Genomic DNA, 16,070 nt, shown 5'->3' on the forward strand with positions numbered 1-16,070 from the left:
AATTTCGGTTGAAACAATTTGTTAGAAAAAATACAGCATGTGTATAGGCATAATAGTGATAAATGAGACATGCACTATGGCTAAAATAAACAGAAGTCTTAATTAAACGCTCTCTTTATCAGTTAATAAACATTTTCTTTAACATTACACTCTCAGGCTGTCTGACGAAAAGCTGAACATTTTTGCAGTTATTTGCCTGATGTCTATTTAATTATTAATTCATTAATTGAACTAATTTTTGCTGTATTATCATGTCGGATGTTTAGAATTCTGATGTTTAGAAATATTTCCAACCATTTTGTCAACTTGCTTACCATACTTTTTGACTATTTTAAGTGTTTATTTACAAATTTGCATTTAAACTGTAAGTTTTATATTACAGTTTTAGAAATATTGACAATTTTGAATAAAAATATTAAAAGATACCACTTATTTTTAAAATATAAAATTATTACCATCTTTTATTATTATTTTTTTTTTTAAAGAAATCTGTTAAAACTTGTTTTAGATTAAACACTGAAGCCTTTAGGCAAATAATGAACTGGCTCGATCAGAAATTTGGCCATTTGAATAATACGAAAAATTTAAAAATAATAATCCTACTTTTGGTCTTTCGAACCACCAGAATCTCTAACTGCTACGGGCCTGAAACTTAATAAATTGTATGAAGAGAGGATTAATTATTATTATAATTTAATAGCGGTTAAATAAATAATAGCAGCATATATACAGTTGAGGTCAAAACTATTAGCCCCCCTGAATTATAAGCCCCCCTGATTATTTTTTCCCTAATTTCTGTTTATTGGAGAGTACATTTTTTCAGCACATTTATAATCATAATAGTTTTAATAACTCATTTCTAATAACTGATTTATTTTATCTTTGCCATGATGACAGTAAATAATATTTGACTAGATATTGTTCAAGACATTTCCAAACAGCTTAAAGTGACATTTAAAGGCTTAACTAGGTTAATTAGGTTAACTAGGCAGGTTAGGGTGATTAGGCAAGTTATTGTATAACGATGGTTTGTTCTGTAGACTATCGAAAAAAAAAAGCTTAAAGGGGCTAGTACGTTTGACCTTAAAATGGTGTTTGAAAAATTAAAAACTGCTTTTACTCTAGCTGAAATAAAACAAATAAGACTTTCTCCAGAAGAAAAACTATTATCAAACATACTGTGAACATTTTCTTGCTTAATTCAACATTATTTGGGAAATATTTTAAAAAGAAAAAATAAAATTCAACGCAGGGGCTAATAATTCTGACTACAACTGTATATGTTTGATATATATATGTTGTTTTATTCACCCATCCCCACCAATGTCAAGTGCAAACCTACGCCCTTGATCTCAGCTAACCCCACTTTTCACCCTTCGATGTTAGAAAGGAAAATTTGCTTCATTTCACAAATACAGTCTTCCTTTTAAACACTTCTTTAGATACTTTAGATTCTAATTATGCCACGGCGTCACCCATGTATCTGGACACATTTCAAATAGTAGTACCAATTCTTTGCTTTACAAGGGTTTAAAACAGATAAAAAGTCCATCTATGGAGAACTTTAAATCTGCTAGGAAAGAAGAACTTGCAGTAGAAATTCCATGTGAAATTTTAGAAACAAAGGCCCCATTACACTACTACATTTTAGTTCTAAAACGCGTAAGTTTTACTACGGTTATGCCTTACGTCCACACTGCGCCAGGGTTTTGAGCACCGGAGCTTTTTGAAAACGCTGGAAAGCCTGGAAGTTTTATGTTTATATTTTTTAAAAAGTGTATTTTAAATTGAATGTCTGCGAAAATTTCTAATAATAAAAATATTTAAACCAGAAAATACTGAAGCTAAATAAATTTCCATATTAAAAACAAAAGTGGAATTTAATGCATTGCTCATGTCCGATCTGAGACCAACTATCTATCGTATATCAATCAGGAGTGAAGATTGCTGATTTTTAAAGAAATCAGATCTTTAACATGGTGATTTGCCCGACAGTTAACCAGAAGCATTTGGGCTGGCTGACTGAATATTAAAAGTCAGTGTGCGTATACCCCATTTGAGAATCAGATCCATGGAATCCAGAAACAAAGGGAGAGTGTAACCAAGAGTAAAAATGTACTCACTATTTACCCGTTTCCTCATGTGGTTTTCAACTTTTATGAGATTTTTTAATCTGTTGTTCAAACATTCCTTAAAATATCTTTTTTTGCGTTCAACTAAAAAAAGAAACTCATAAAGGTTTGGAACAAATAAAGGGAGAGTAAATAGTGACAGAATTATTTTTTGGGGGGGGGGGGGGGGGGGGGGGGTTATTATTCAAATCACTATGTGGACTAGGAGTTTGTAAAATATTGATTGCTTTTCTTTTTCAGTATTGATATCACCGTATTTTGCTGACATTTCTCTTGTTCTGGTATCTTGTCTGGTACAGGATAATTTGATAAAATGAATCTGAAACCACCAGTAGGTGGAGCCAGACTTCAGTCTAATTGAGCAATTAATAAATATGTATACAGTGCTCAGCATAACTGAGCACACCACATTTTAAAGACGAATATATTTATCCATTTCTCAGTGAATATAGGCAATGTATTTTGCTGCATTAAACAAAACAGATTTATTAAACAGATATATTTATTAAAAGTATATTATTATAAAATTATATTACTATTAAACTATAAATATTTTAGCCACCAAACATCTTAAGAAATAAAACGATGATACATTTAATTTTGTTTTTTGTTTTTTTTGTTTTTTAAAAATTGCAAGCTACAAATTTTCAACTAAATTTAAAATATTTTTTGTTTCTCTTGTTTTGCTCTTTTTAAATTTGTATTTCATCTTTTTTTTTTATAACATATACATTTGGGTGTACTGGTTTTGTACCATTATTATAACTTATTTTGTTAGATTAGCTCCAGATTTGGCTTTAGTACTGACTAATCTAATGTATGTGCACAAATACAATATTGTAAAGCTTCCTTTAGAAGATATTGAGGTCACACTTTACAATAAGGTTCATTAGTTAATGTTAAGTTATGCATTTACTAACATAAACAAACAATGAACAATACATTTACTACAGTAGTTGTTCATGTTAACAAACGTTAGTTAATGAAAATACAGTTGTTCATTGTTAGTTCATGTTAACTCATGGTGCATTAACTAATGGTAACAAGCATGGACTTGGATGTTAATAATGCATTAATAAATATTCAACTATGATTAATACATGCTGTACATGTGTTGTTCATGATTAGTTCATGTTAGTAAATGCATTAACTAATGAACTTTATTGTAAAGTGTTACCGATGTTACTTTAAATGAGGGTTACTGAAGGGTAAACTCATTTACAGTATGCTGAGCACTGTATTTTCAAAATGATGGGTGACAGTTGTAGATTCAGAACAATGTCAAAACATTAATTTACAGAAATCAATAATAACATTTGTTGATATAATCAACACCACGTGCACACCTTTGCAAACGTACTGGTAATTGGGGAAATGACAGTCTTTTCTTGTGTAATATTATTTAGCATCTTAGCATCTTAATTATCTTATATCGAAAAAAATACAGTGATATGTTTGCATTCGGACTGAATTCTTCATGACCAGTATGCAGACATGTTTTTTGCTTGGTTTTTGTGAATGCTCAAAGATTACAACAACAATTCTGATGCCAAATATAATAAATTAGACATCCATTTTTACCAATAAACATGCAATTTCTGAAAAACAAATATAAAATACCTAATGTTTACATGTAAAAAGATAGTTCACAAGAAAATAAAAATGTAGCCATTATTTACTCACCCTTCACTTGTTCAAAACCCTGAGTTTATTTCTTCTGTTGAACACAAAGGAAGATATTTTGAAGAATGCTGATAGCTGTCAACCTTACAATGCAAGTTAATGGTTCCCAGCAACCAGCATCCTTCAAAGTTTCACCGTTGGTGTTCAACACAAGAAAAACTCAGAAAGGTAAAAAAATATACATACACTAAGTGACAAAAGTCTTGTCGCCTATCCCAGTTTTAGGACCAACAAATAATAACTTGACTTCTACTTGATAATTTGGAATCAGAAGTAGCTTATATGAAGATTACACTTATTTACCAAAATAAAACATGATCATGCCTTGATTTTTCATTATTTAATCAGGAAAGTAAAGTCTGACTTTGCTTAGACAAAAGTTTGTCACTTAACAGAAATAATGTTCAGTATAGAATATAAAGTCATGCTGCAGTGGAGAAAGAATGAATATTGTGTCTGACTCCATCATGAGCTTGGAGGACTGCATCCATACATCTCTACAATGACTCAAATCTCTTATTAATAAAGTCATCTGGAATGGCAAAGAAAGCGTTCTTGCAGGACTCCCAGAGCACATCAAGATCCTTTAGATTCATCTTCAATGCCTCCTTCTTCATCTTACCCCAGACATGCTCAATAATGCTCATGTCTGCTGACTGGGCTGGCCATTCCTGGAGCACCTTCGATTTCAGGAACTTTAAAGTGGAGGCTAAAGTATGAGGAGCGTTATCCTGCTGAAGAATTTGCCCTCTCCTGTGGTTTGTAATGTAATGTACCTCAGGCTGTAGATGTTGCCATCCACTCTGCAGATCTCACACATGCAACCATACTGAATGTAACCCCAAACCATGATTTTTCCTACACCAAACTTGACTGATTTCTGTGAGAATCTTGAGTCCATGCGGGTTCCAGTAGGTCTTCTGCAATATTTGTGATAATTGGGATGCAGTTCAACAGATGACTCATCTGCTACTTTACCAAATGATCAACTAGAAGTCAAGTTATTATTTGTTGCTCTTACAACTGACATCGACGACAAGACTTTTGTCATGTGTATATATATATATATATATATATATATATGTATGTGTTTATATATATATATATATATATATATATATATATATATATATATATATATATATATATATATATATGTATGTGTGTGTGTGTGTGTATATATATATATATATATATATATATATATATATATATATATATATATATATATATATATATATATATATTACCTATATATATATATATATATATATATATATATATATATATATATATATTACCTATATATACATATACGATGAGGTAATTTTCAGTTTTGGGTGAACTGTCCCTTTAAGAACCTCCATGCAGTTTTACATACATTACAAATGCAAATCAAGTCTCACCACAGAAAGAAACGCCCACAGGCTGTTGCATCCTCTGCTCTGGTGTGGAGGGAACGGTGAGGGCGATGGCCAACATGCTGCCCAGTGAGGTGCCCACCCACAGACTGGGTACTGCCAGCGTCTCGCTCTTCTTGGACAGAGAGTCGCAAAAGTAAAAGGAGGAAATGACCTCCCGTGACTCTCTGTCAATGCTGGTCACACTGGAGCTGCGCGAGCGGCTGAATGAGTTGTCTCTGGCATCTACAGAGAATACAGTGAGGGACAAAAAGACAAAAAAAAAAAGAATTAGCAAGTGTTTCTAAAGCAAAATAAAGCTTGGAGCACTTCAGGAGCCCTGAAAAAAATATACTAAAAGATTAAAATAAGCACAGCATTCAGTTAATATACTGATGGTGTATTCTTATTAAATTAATTGTATGTGCATTAAGATTTTAAAAGGGACCTATTACGCAAAATTACCTTTTGTAAGGGGTTTAAACACCGCTGTGTGGCTATAGTCTTTTAATATAGCCAGATTAAAATGCTTAAAATGTTTTCATTCTATTTTTTATAATCACACTTGATAAAAACAGTCTGCAGAAACACTTTGATTGACATTCTTCATTTGTATGTGTCATCAGAGGGATGAAGCCCCGCCCATTAGTGACGATCTCTCCCTCACTAGCATAGACAGCACAGATTCGAGTTTTAGATGCACACATATGACTGCCTTCTTCTGAGACACTTCTTTGGACATTTTCAGCTTTTCACAGATAATGTTTGTCTTGTTCTTGAATCTGCCACTATGCTGACACACAGGCATTTGTAGCTCCGCCCTCTTTTGAAAAGAACACAACCTCATTTGAATTTAAAGCGGCAGTCACCAACACTGCTCAATATGGACCAAAGCCTAAAAGGGGCAGAGACTTATTATACAGCTTGTATAAAGCACAATAGGTCCCCTTTAAAGCTTATGTTGGATTTGTAAAACACACAGCAACCAGTTTTCATGAAAATGCAGAAATTTCCATTCGATATCAAAAACCATAAAGTCACCAATGGAGTATATGCACATATACATTTTTTATTTTTCAGTCAGCCAGGCACTTCTAATGAACTGTTGCGCCATTACAAAAATGCAGCATTTAAGATCTGATTTCCTTAAAAATCTGTGATCTTCACTGCCTGACTGATATTTACAATGCAATGTAGATATCACAACAGACAAGAAGCGCTGCATTAAATTCCATTTTTCCCCGCCACTTCATTTAAAATATGGATCTTTCAATGGAGGTTTTGCTCTCATCTGCTGCTACTGACGGCGTTTGCATTTACATTTGCATCTTTCATCTCGTTTGAACAAAGTCTATTTAACTGATTTAACTGTATTTTGATTACATTACAACATCGATGCTGTTAAAGGAACCTTATGAAATTGAAACTAGACGCAAACCTTTTACCGAAGGTTTATCATTGGCTGAAAATACTAGCTGTGCATATAGCCCATTACAGCAGCAATAATATTGCTTTATTTAATTATCAAAGACCAAGATGCAAACATGTTTCTGATGAAACCTACACCACTAAATTTAGTAAAAAATTTAACTAAAACAATGAAAAGACTCTCACATGAAAAATTGACAATAGCGTATCTGGAGTAACCCTAACGTCAACACTTGATAGAGGGCGGGCCTGAAGTTGGGGCTGACACAATCGTCATAGCAGCATCAGCCAATGAACTTAGTCAGCAATCTGCTACAGTCTGAGCTGGTGTATTTGCATACAGCGATCTGTTTGGCTGACGCTTTAATCAGCGTTTAAAACGTTGAGAATGTCCCAATTACTGCAGCGAGCAACACCACTGAAGCGGCGCCGACAGATCCACAATGCAGTTCGTCAACGCCTGACATCACAATATATATTAACATTTATATAGTATATATATTATATATAATATCAATAATAAATACATAATAATACAAAATAATAATAATAATAGTGATAAATAATACAAAATAAATAAATAATAATAATAATACATAATGATAATAAAAACACATAATAATGACAATAATAAATACACAATATAAATGATAATAAATAATAATACAAATAATAAATGAAATAATAATAAATAATATTACCTAGCATGATTTGTCTGTACATATATCACAGAGGACAATGTAACTTTCAGCAACAAAATATTAATACAATAATAAAAAATAAATAAAAATTACTAACAATAATATAATAATAATAAAATAATAATGATAATAAATTATGATAATAATATGATAATAATAAAACAACAAAAAAATACATAAAAATCAACACAACAAAATAAAAATATGTAATAATAATAATAATAATTATAATAACAACAATAATGCATATAAGTGTATATTACACTAAGTCTCCAAGGGAAATTGTACTTTACAATAGAAAAGCACACATTTTGGTACATTTTGAGAATAAAATCCATAATCTCCTTTGTTTTGTTGCTTTGGACTGATAACAAAATTTCTTGACTTTTCTTCAGTTTTAAACTTTAATCTGTAATCTGGTTTAAATGGGTTTAAAACTGTGAAAAAAGGATTACACACAGCAGGCAGATTGATCAAAAGCAAAACCACACACGGTGAGTTTCAGTCAGAGTTAGTTTGAGGTCAGGCCAGGTCAGCCTGTAATCGGGCCACTCACTGCGCTCACAGAATGAGGTCTCACGGAAAGACACTGTGTGACGCTGCCTCTTCATTTCCTTCACACAACTCTGTTTCTTACCAGGGAGAGAGCAGTGACGCCGTAACCTCCTGTCTACATGCAGAACAAGTGTGCAGTTCATCTACCTGACCAGTGCACATACAGTTAAACTCTTTTTTAAATATCTCCCAAATGATGGTCAATAAAGCAAAGAATTTTTCACAGTATTTCCTATAATATTTTTTCTTCTGGAGAAAGTCTTATTTGTTTTTTTTAAGGTAGAATAAAAGCAGTTTTTATTTTTTTATTTTTAAACATTTTAAGGTAAAAATTATTAGCCCCCTCAAGCACTTTGTTTTTGTATTACTTTTTTGTATTGTTTTTGAAACTACTGTCATACAATGACTTGCCTATTTAACCTAGTCTTTTATATGTCCTTTATATGTCACTTCAAGCTAAATACTAGTATCTTGAAAAATATATAGTCAAATATTTTGTGCTGTCATTACGGCAGAGATAAAAGAAATCAGTTATTAGAAATGAGTTAATAAAACTATTATGATTAGAAAGGTGTTGAAATCTTACTGTTAAATGGAAATAATTCAAATTTAACAGGAGGGATAATAACTCTGGCTGTATGTCTGATAAATTAGTGCACTTTTTTGACGCAAGTCTATTATGGACCCTTTTTACAAGACTATTATGATGCCTTTAATCTTAAATCCTTTTTAAAAAAACTAATTATATGCATTTATGTATGTATTTTATCATATGTGCATCAAATAACCAAAAAACAAATTACCGGTTATGTGAGGTGCTTGTAATGCAGCATCTATGGGGCTGAGGTTAAATTTGCTGTTTTTCTCTCTTCTGGCTGCCGTTATCAGTCTCAAGCTATTTTATTTTCTTTGTTTTCTGAAAGTCTTGATAACACCATGGTGGAGATTTTATTTTATTGTTTCAAACATTATTTGTTGTGCGGGAGACATCACGTAAATGTGAAAAGGGCTTATAATCTACTACATAAAGCTCTACTTACTACATAGGGGAAAAAACTACAGCATAAAGGCCCATGCACACAGAGACGTTTTTTGCTTGCGTTTTCCGTCGACGTTTAACGCCTCGTGACTAAATAAAGGGCGTCAATGTGATTGTGCACACCAACGCGCAAAACGGCAGGCGCAAAAGCATCATTAAAAAAAAAAAAGCGAAATTTTAAAAAAACATGCTCGTTTTTTTGTTTTGTTGTGCCGCGTCAAAACCTTTTCCAATCAGGTTGGCACTTTTGTTCACGTGCACGGGGCTGCTGAAGTTACAGTAAACAGCACTTGGAGGCGCTCAAGCGCAAAACTGTTACCGCAAGCGCACTGAAGGAGATGCCCAGAGGTGATGTGAACGTGGAGCTGCTTATTGCTCTGTGAACAATAATCATTTCTCCATTGCTAGAGCTGGAGCTGTTGCTTGAACCATCCATGCTTGTTCGAGTCACCAGTAACTTTAACAACAAGCGTGTGAACTTCCTCTCCTCCTCTTCTTCTGTGTTATAAGCGGGTGTCGGCAGTTTAAAATTGTGTAGTTTTGCATAGTCTTCTGCTTAACACCAGTGAAAATCGATTGGGTTTGAATACAGTAAAACATCTCGTAAAACGCCAACGAAAAGCGTCCCGGTGTGTAGGAGCCTTTAATCGTGAAAGTAAATGTTATATACTCAATTAAAAAAAAACAAAAAAAAAACGATCTATTGTTGTGTCTGCTATTTAAACAAAACAAAAATTAATAATTTTCAGACTTCTTATGCCAAACACTGTGTCCTAATACGCTGCACTATTCAATAAAAGGAGTCTTTTAGCTAAAAGGAGTTTTTGTTCGAACCTAACTAAGACGGCAATTTTATAAACCTTTTCTATTTCTTTTTAATCATCCATTCATTCATTTTCCTTTAGCTTAGTCCCTTATTTATCAGGGGGTCACCACGGCGGCATGAACCAGCAAAACGTTTCTTACAAAGCAGATGCCCTTCCAGCTGCAACCAAGTACTGGGAAACACCCATACACTCTCACATTCACTCTAATACACTACGGCCAATTTACTTTATTCAATTCACCTATCGCGCATGTCCTTAGACTGTGGAGGAAACCAGAACATCCGGAGGAAACCCCACGCCAACAAGGGGAGAGCATGCAAACTCCACACAGAAATGCTAACTGGCCCAGCCGGGACTCGAACCAGCAACCTTCTTGCTGTGAGGCGACAGTGCTAACCACAAAGCCACCGTTCCGCCCCCCGTTTGAAATTTCAGGTTGAATTTTAAACCATTTAAAATTCTTCCATGTAGAATCTAATGAGTTTTAATATATTTATGAACTAGTTTATTGGCTCTGGAATTTAAGAGTTTGTCTTGTAGTATCTGATGTGGACAGTCAAGCTGCGTGTTATTAGGACACAGTGTTTTTGAATCTAACCCAGAAAAGCCAGGATCTTCAATAAGATGACTGCTTAAAGTAAGGTCAGCTTTACATCAGCAAGGAGGAAAAGATGCACAGCTACTCCTACAAACTGAAGAGAGAGAACAAACGCTTACCATCTTTCTGATCAGCAAGCATGTTAATTTTCCGGGATATCTTAGCTGTAAAAAAGAAAACATTGTTCTGAACATAGAGTCAAAGCCATTCAGCTGGGAAATCATGGTTACTAAGGAAGTCAAATATGTGTTAATCAACTGCTTTAGGAGAGAAAGAAGCAAATTGAGAGGATCATTATGTAGAATGAAGCAGCCAGGAGCACATCCGCAGCCTTAAAAAGAGATGTTTGATCATCTAGCATGTTATATTCATATCTAGTAGTAGTATTTTAGCAAACTCGATCATGCCCGGGAAAAAAAAATTGCATTGAGATTAGTGGAGATGAAACCCCAGCACCAATAAAGAATCAGGAAACCAGGCGCTTCATTTCTCATGTGTGTATTTGTACTGGTTTGTGTGGTTTACGAGGACCATGGAGTTATGAGGACATGCATTTTGTCCTCGTAATTCAAAATGCTTAAAAATCATAATAAATAGTCGGCGCCAGTGGTGTAGTGGTTAGGGCGTCGACACATGTACTCTGGTACTCTGGAGTTCGATTCCGCCTCGTGGTCCTACGCCGATCCTTCCCCTCTCTCTGCTCCCCATGCTTTCCTGTAAATTCTCTCTACTTTCCTATCCAATAAAGGTGAAAACCCCGAAAATTAATAAAAAAAATAAAAAAATAAAAAATCATACTAAATAAAAAATGTTTATGCTAAAAATTTAAATTTGGTCATCAATTACTTGTTTTAAACAATTATACGCTTTTTCTCCTGATGATATTTTGAAGAAACCTCAAAACCTGTAACCATCGACTTCCATAGTGTTTGTTTTTTGTATGACTGTAATTCCATGGCAAAAATAATCAAGCACATGGTGATGTTTACGCGCGAGGAGAAGTGAGTCGCGAGCAGATCACAGGCCTTCACGCGAGGAAACTACTGCTCGCGCACAGGGGATGTTCACGAGCACACTGAACTGATCCACTGTGAGGAATGTGAGCTCATTGTAAACCCGCGCACGCACATCATCATCTGTGACATGACGTACGCTCTCGCAAGCAAGGTCATGCCTACAACACGCGTACGCAATCAGTTGTGCTAACATCTAATGCTATTGGTTACCCTCCTCCTGATTCACTTCTCACGCGTAAACATCACAGGTAAGCTCGATTATTTTCGGTATAGAATTGCCTTCATATTTTTCCATTTATGGAAGTCAATGGTTACAGATTTCCATCTTTCTTCAAAATAGCTTCATTGGTGCGAAGAAAGAAACTCATTAAATTTTGGAACCACTTGAGGAAGAGTAAATACAGTAGTAGTCATTTTTGGGTGAACTGTCACTTTAACAGGGTGTATTTGCTGAAAGATTGGTTTAAAGGCTAGCGTTAGAATAAGACAATAATAATATTTTATAAAATCCATTACGCCTATGGAGAGTCCTCCTAAACCACATATTCAAATATTTGATTGTGTGTGTGTAAAATCACCCATATTTACTGTGAATCTATTGATGATTTCAGATGTACGGAAGGCATCTGTGTGAAAATATAGGATTAAAAAATCTGAAATATGTTAAATGTCTGACATCATTTTCTTGGCCTGTGTATTTTTACCCTTGAAACGCACCAGAGCAGATTGAAAGCCTGTAATGTTAAAAAAGGTTAGAAAAAAAGCACTCCTACAGGAAAAAAAGCTTTGAAATGATGACAGTAAAACTGGTTAAAACTGGTGTTAGGACTTCAAGAGGAGCATTTACAATCCATTTAAAAACAAATCCATTATAATAACAGTTTCATAGGGTGCTTTCACACTTGGTTCAATTGCCTGGTCCTAACCCAAGTTGGATTGTCCCCCTTTGCCACCTTCTCGGCTGGTTTGTATTCACATTGACTTTTTTCCTTCTAAACCCTGGTATGCTTGTGTCATCAAGCTGCTGTTAAGTGTACTTAGAATTTTGGTACTGCTTTTAATTCCAAATTTCTAAATTTCAAACTGAAAACAAGATTATTTTACTTACCCTGTTGGCAGATTATTTAGCTTGTTTTAAGGAAAAACTCACTTAATTTTCACTTATTTCTTCTGAAAGTGAAAGCAAAAGCAATATTTTTACTTCATATATAGGGATGTAACGATTTACCCGAATCACAATTCATAATCCAGGGTACTCCCGGGATCCTCCAAATGAAACTCAAGGCTTTTTAAAACCTTTTTAATACTATTTTAAATGAAATTCAATGCCAACTTCATAGCCATCCCGACAGAAGTATAAGGGAAAAATGTAAAATCTGTATAAATTTTGAACCCTAGAAAATAATTATGTACAAGTGACTAGTTGAATTTATTCGGAATTTATTCACGGTCTCCGGCGCTTTATTTGGAAATGTATTCCCATGCTGCAAGAAATCTGGTTGGGTCCCGCGGCTCCTGCAGTACAGCCGCGGGAATGCAGACCCCTATCCAGAAGTATCGCTGTAACAGCCAAGAGGAGAGGAAAAGTCACGCCAGCAGGTCAAATGGGCCACGGTGAGAGAGAGAAAGAGAGACAGAGAGACAGATAAATAGAGTTTACTTTTATTCTCTCTATCGCAGTAAAATAGGAGCTTCTGCTGTAAGTGTCAGTGAAAGACTATCTAGAACAGGGGTTCTCAACTGGTTTGGCCATGGGACTCACATTTTTACATGGTCATCAAGCCGTGACCCAAATTTTTAGAAACTATAATACAATTTTAGGAATCATAATTTATTTGTATTTATTTGTTAACATAAACAAGTAGTGACAGATACATCATATTTACCAAGACTTACAAATAAACACTATTTTATTGCTGTCTTTTAACAAAATGGATCAAATTATCTAAATATTACAAAGTAAACACGACAAATACAGTTAATAATAAACTGTTAATAAAAAGACATGTTTTCTGGTTTCTAAATGTTGTTTTAATTTAGGTTTTATGCTCTCTTATGAGAGCAACTCACTACATATCACACTGAGGCTTTAAGTCTTTTTTTGTCGTCAATATATATATTCATACTTTACATATTCGGGGTCATCCTTGCGATTCGGCAAATTTGTTGCAACAGTTAAATTAAATTTCACGTCAAACGGTAGGGTTGTCGCGCACGCATTACAAAATAGAAGTCCGGTATAAGCAAAATAAGTACAAATTTTTACTTTTGTTGTTTTTTTGACCACACTCTCCGCGACCCACTGAAAATGTTCCCGCGACCCACTTTTGGGTTGCGACCCACCAGTTGAGAAACACTGGTCTAGACAACACACGCAGTAAAATTAAGCACTTTTTCTGCGTTTTTAAGTAGTTGGAGCGTTGTAAATACTCGAGCTACGGCCACGCACTTTCTGCTATGACATGGAGCGCGAGATGCACTCAACGTCACGCTGCATTAAATTTTTTATCAGCCTACATTAGTAACAGTTAATTTTGTTATGGTATGAACTTTAATCCAAGGAAAGGCAAAAATAAATAAATAAATTAAGACCTTTGTAACAAAATCCAAGACTTTGTATAACAAATTCAAGGCTATAAATGTCTTAATTTGAGATTATCAAATTTAAGACTTTTTCAATGCTTTAAAGACCCTGCGGGTTCTCTGTAATCTCACGATTTACGAATTAGTCACAATTTTTTAACAAAAATGATTTGAAACTAATTTGAGAAGAAGAGCTCAAACACTGATGAAAACAGTGATGCACTGTGTGATCTCTGTAGCAATCTGTAGCACTAATTATGAAGGCAAAAGGGGGTCCAACCTGGTACTAGTAAGGTGTACCTAATAAAGTTTCCTAGTACAGGGTTGTGTCTGGAAGGGCATCAGAGCAGTGACAGAGCAAACCAGACATTCAAACTAAATGTGAAAACACCCTTAGAGTAACATGCACTCATGAATCATTCACAAGGTGACAGCTTCTGCAACAGTAAAAATGGCTTACAATTAAAACGTAAAAGTTCTCACTAGCCCAGTTTATACTGGCAGGCTTGACCACCAAGCAACAGACACACAAAGGTCAGCTCTAGTTTGTATTTAAGCAGCAAACCCAGTTGAAATGGTTTGGTTAGTTCATTTGGTTAGTCCACAGGAGCCCATTAGTACAGAGACTGAGAGACCCAGATATCCATAATATGAACATAATACAGTACCAAAGTCATTGGCAACAGTCTTGGATATCCGCTTGCTTTTGGTCTTCACTGGAAAATGTGTTAAAAAAGAAAATAAAGACTTTGCAAGGACAATTTTGAATTTTTTTGGTATTTTTTGTATGCTGTATGTACTGTACCCCTCTCAATGAACTTTTGTTTGCTGTCTTCATCAGAATTGCACGGTGAACCGGAGCCTACAGCAACAACACAGTCTGCATAATAATGTGACACAGCCAATGGGGTCTTACGTAACGTTTGGCAACTATCTGCATATCAAAGTCAAATTCCTTGTAAATGAAATTTCCTTGGTCAGCACACCTGACTAGAATTCTGATGACGCTTGCAGAATTGTTTTAATTTTTTGCTGTGCTGGAGGCTTTTTCAACTATAACAGAGCTTCACGTCCAATGCTCTGGCATTGCAGTGTTTGTCAATATGTCTGTCTTTAAAATACAGTGTGTAATTTATGCATCGCCAAAAGAAACTGGCAGAGGATTAGCATTGGATTGGCGGAACTACCAGTATTTCCAAACCATGCACACAGTGGCCTTTGTAGGAAATTATGCAAAAATGTAATATATTTATTTATAAATTAAAATGACATTTTAAAATGCAAAATCCATACAAATATATTGCCAACATTAACTCACCCTCATGGATTCTATCCTTTCATTATGATCTTTTATGAAAGACAAAATGAGATCTTAAGTAAAATGTCAAAATTGATCTGTACTATAAAACTCAGCAAGCACAAATACGCTCCAAGAATGCAAGGTGCACCACACTGCCTTTTTATATGCATTAAAATTACAGATTATTATTTAATGGGAAAAACCATTAGAATATTAAGTTAAGATCATCAGTTCAGAACTAGCCTAGAGCATCATCTGCTGTTAAAAACGAGCCTAAAGCGTCATCTGCGGTAAAAGAAAAAAAACTAGCCTAGGGCTGTTTGCTATTAAAAACAAGCCTAGAGCGCCGTCTGCTGTCAAAAAATAGCCTAAAAAGAGCTATATGCTGTTCGAAACTAGCTTGAAGCACATTCTTATAATAACAACTAACCCAGAGCACTATCTGCTGTTCAAAACTAGCCTACAGCACCATCTACTGTCAAAAACTAACCTAGAGCACCATCTGCTGTTAAAAACTAGCCTAGAGCACCACCTGCTGTTAAAAACTAGCCTAGAGCACCATCTGCTGCCAAAAACAAGCCTTGAGCACCATCTGCTGTTAAAAACAAGCCTAGCACGCTATCTGCTGTTAAAAACAAGCCTTGAGCACCATCTGCTGTTAAAAACAAGCCTAGCACGCTATCTGCTGTTAAAAACAAGCCTTAAGCACCATCTGCTGTTAAAAACAAGCCTAGCACGCTATCTGCTGTTAAAACAAGTCTTGAGCACCATCTGCTGTTAAAAACTAGCCTAGAGCACCACCTGCTGT

At 34.7% G+C, this 16,070-nt stretch overlaps 1 protein-coding gene across 14 annotated transcripts in view; it reads right to left on the reverse strand.

Moving 5' to 3' along the window:
* The window catches only part of stxbp5b (syntaxin binding protein 5b (tomosyn)), a 119,441-nt gene that overhangs the window by 17,454 nt on the left and 85,917 nt on the right, over nucleotides 1-16,070 (reverse strand). For 2 of the 14 annotated variants that reach the window (XM_068214517.2, XM_068214515.2), the window contains 5 exons: nucleotides 14,768-14,824; nucleotides 14,631-14,678; nucleotides 10,483-10,527; nucleotides 7,901-8,014; nucleotides 5,222-5,461 (listed from right to left, as the gene is read on the reverse strand). In XM_068214517.2, the coding sequence (XP_068070618.1) occupies nucleotides 5,222-5,461; nucleotides 7,901-8,014; nucleotides 10,483-10,527; nucleotides 14,631-14,678; nucleotides 14,768-14,824 (504 nt within the window). Of the gene's footprint in view, nucleotides 1-5,221; nucleotides 5,462-7,900; nucleotides 8,015-10,482; nucleotides 10,528-14,630; nucleotides 14,679-14,747; nucleotides 16,064-16,070 lie in introns of those variants that run through there. The other 12 variants (XM_073928130.1, XM_073928133.1, XM_073928132.1 and 9 more) reach the window with 8 other exon arrangements.

The sequence above is a fragment of the Danio rerio genome, chromosome 17, assembly GCF_049306965.1.
Source record: "Danio rerio strain Tuebingen ecotype United States chromosome 17, GRCz12tu, whole genome shotgun sequence".
Classification (NCBI taxonomy): Eukaryota; Metazoa; Chordata; class Actinopteri; order Cypriniformes; family Danionidae; genus Danio; species Danio rerio.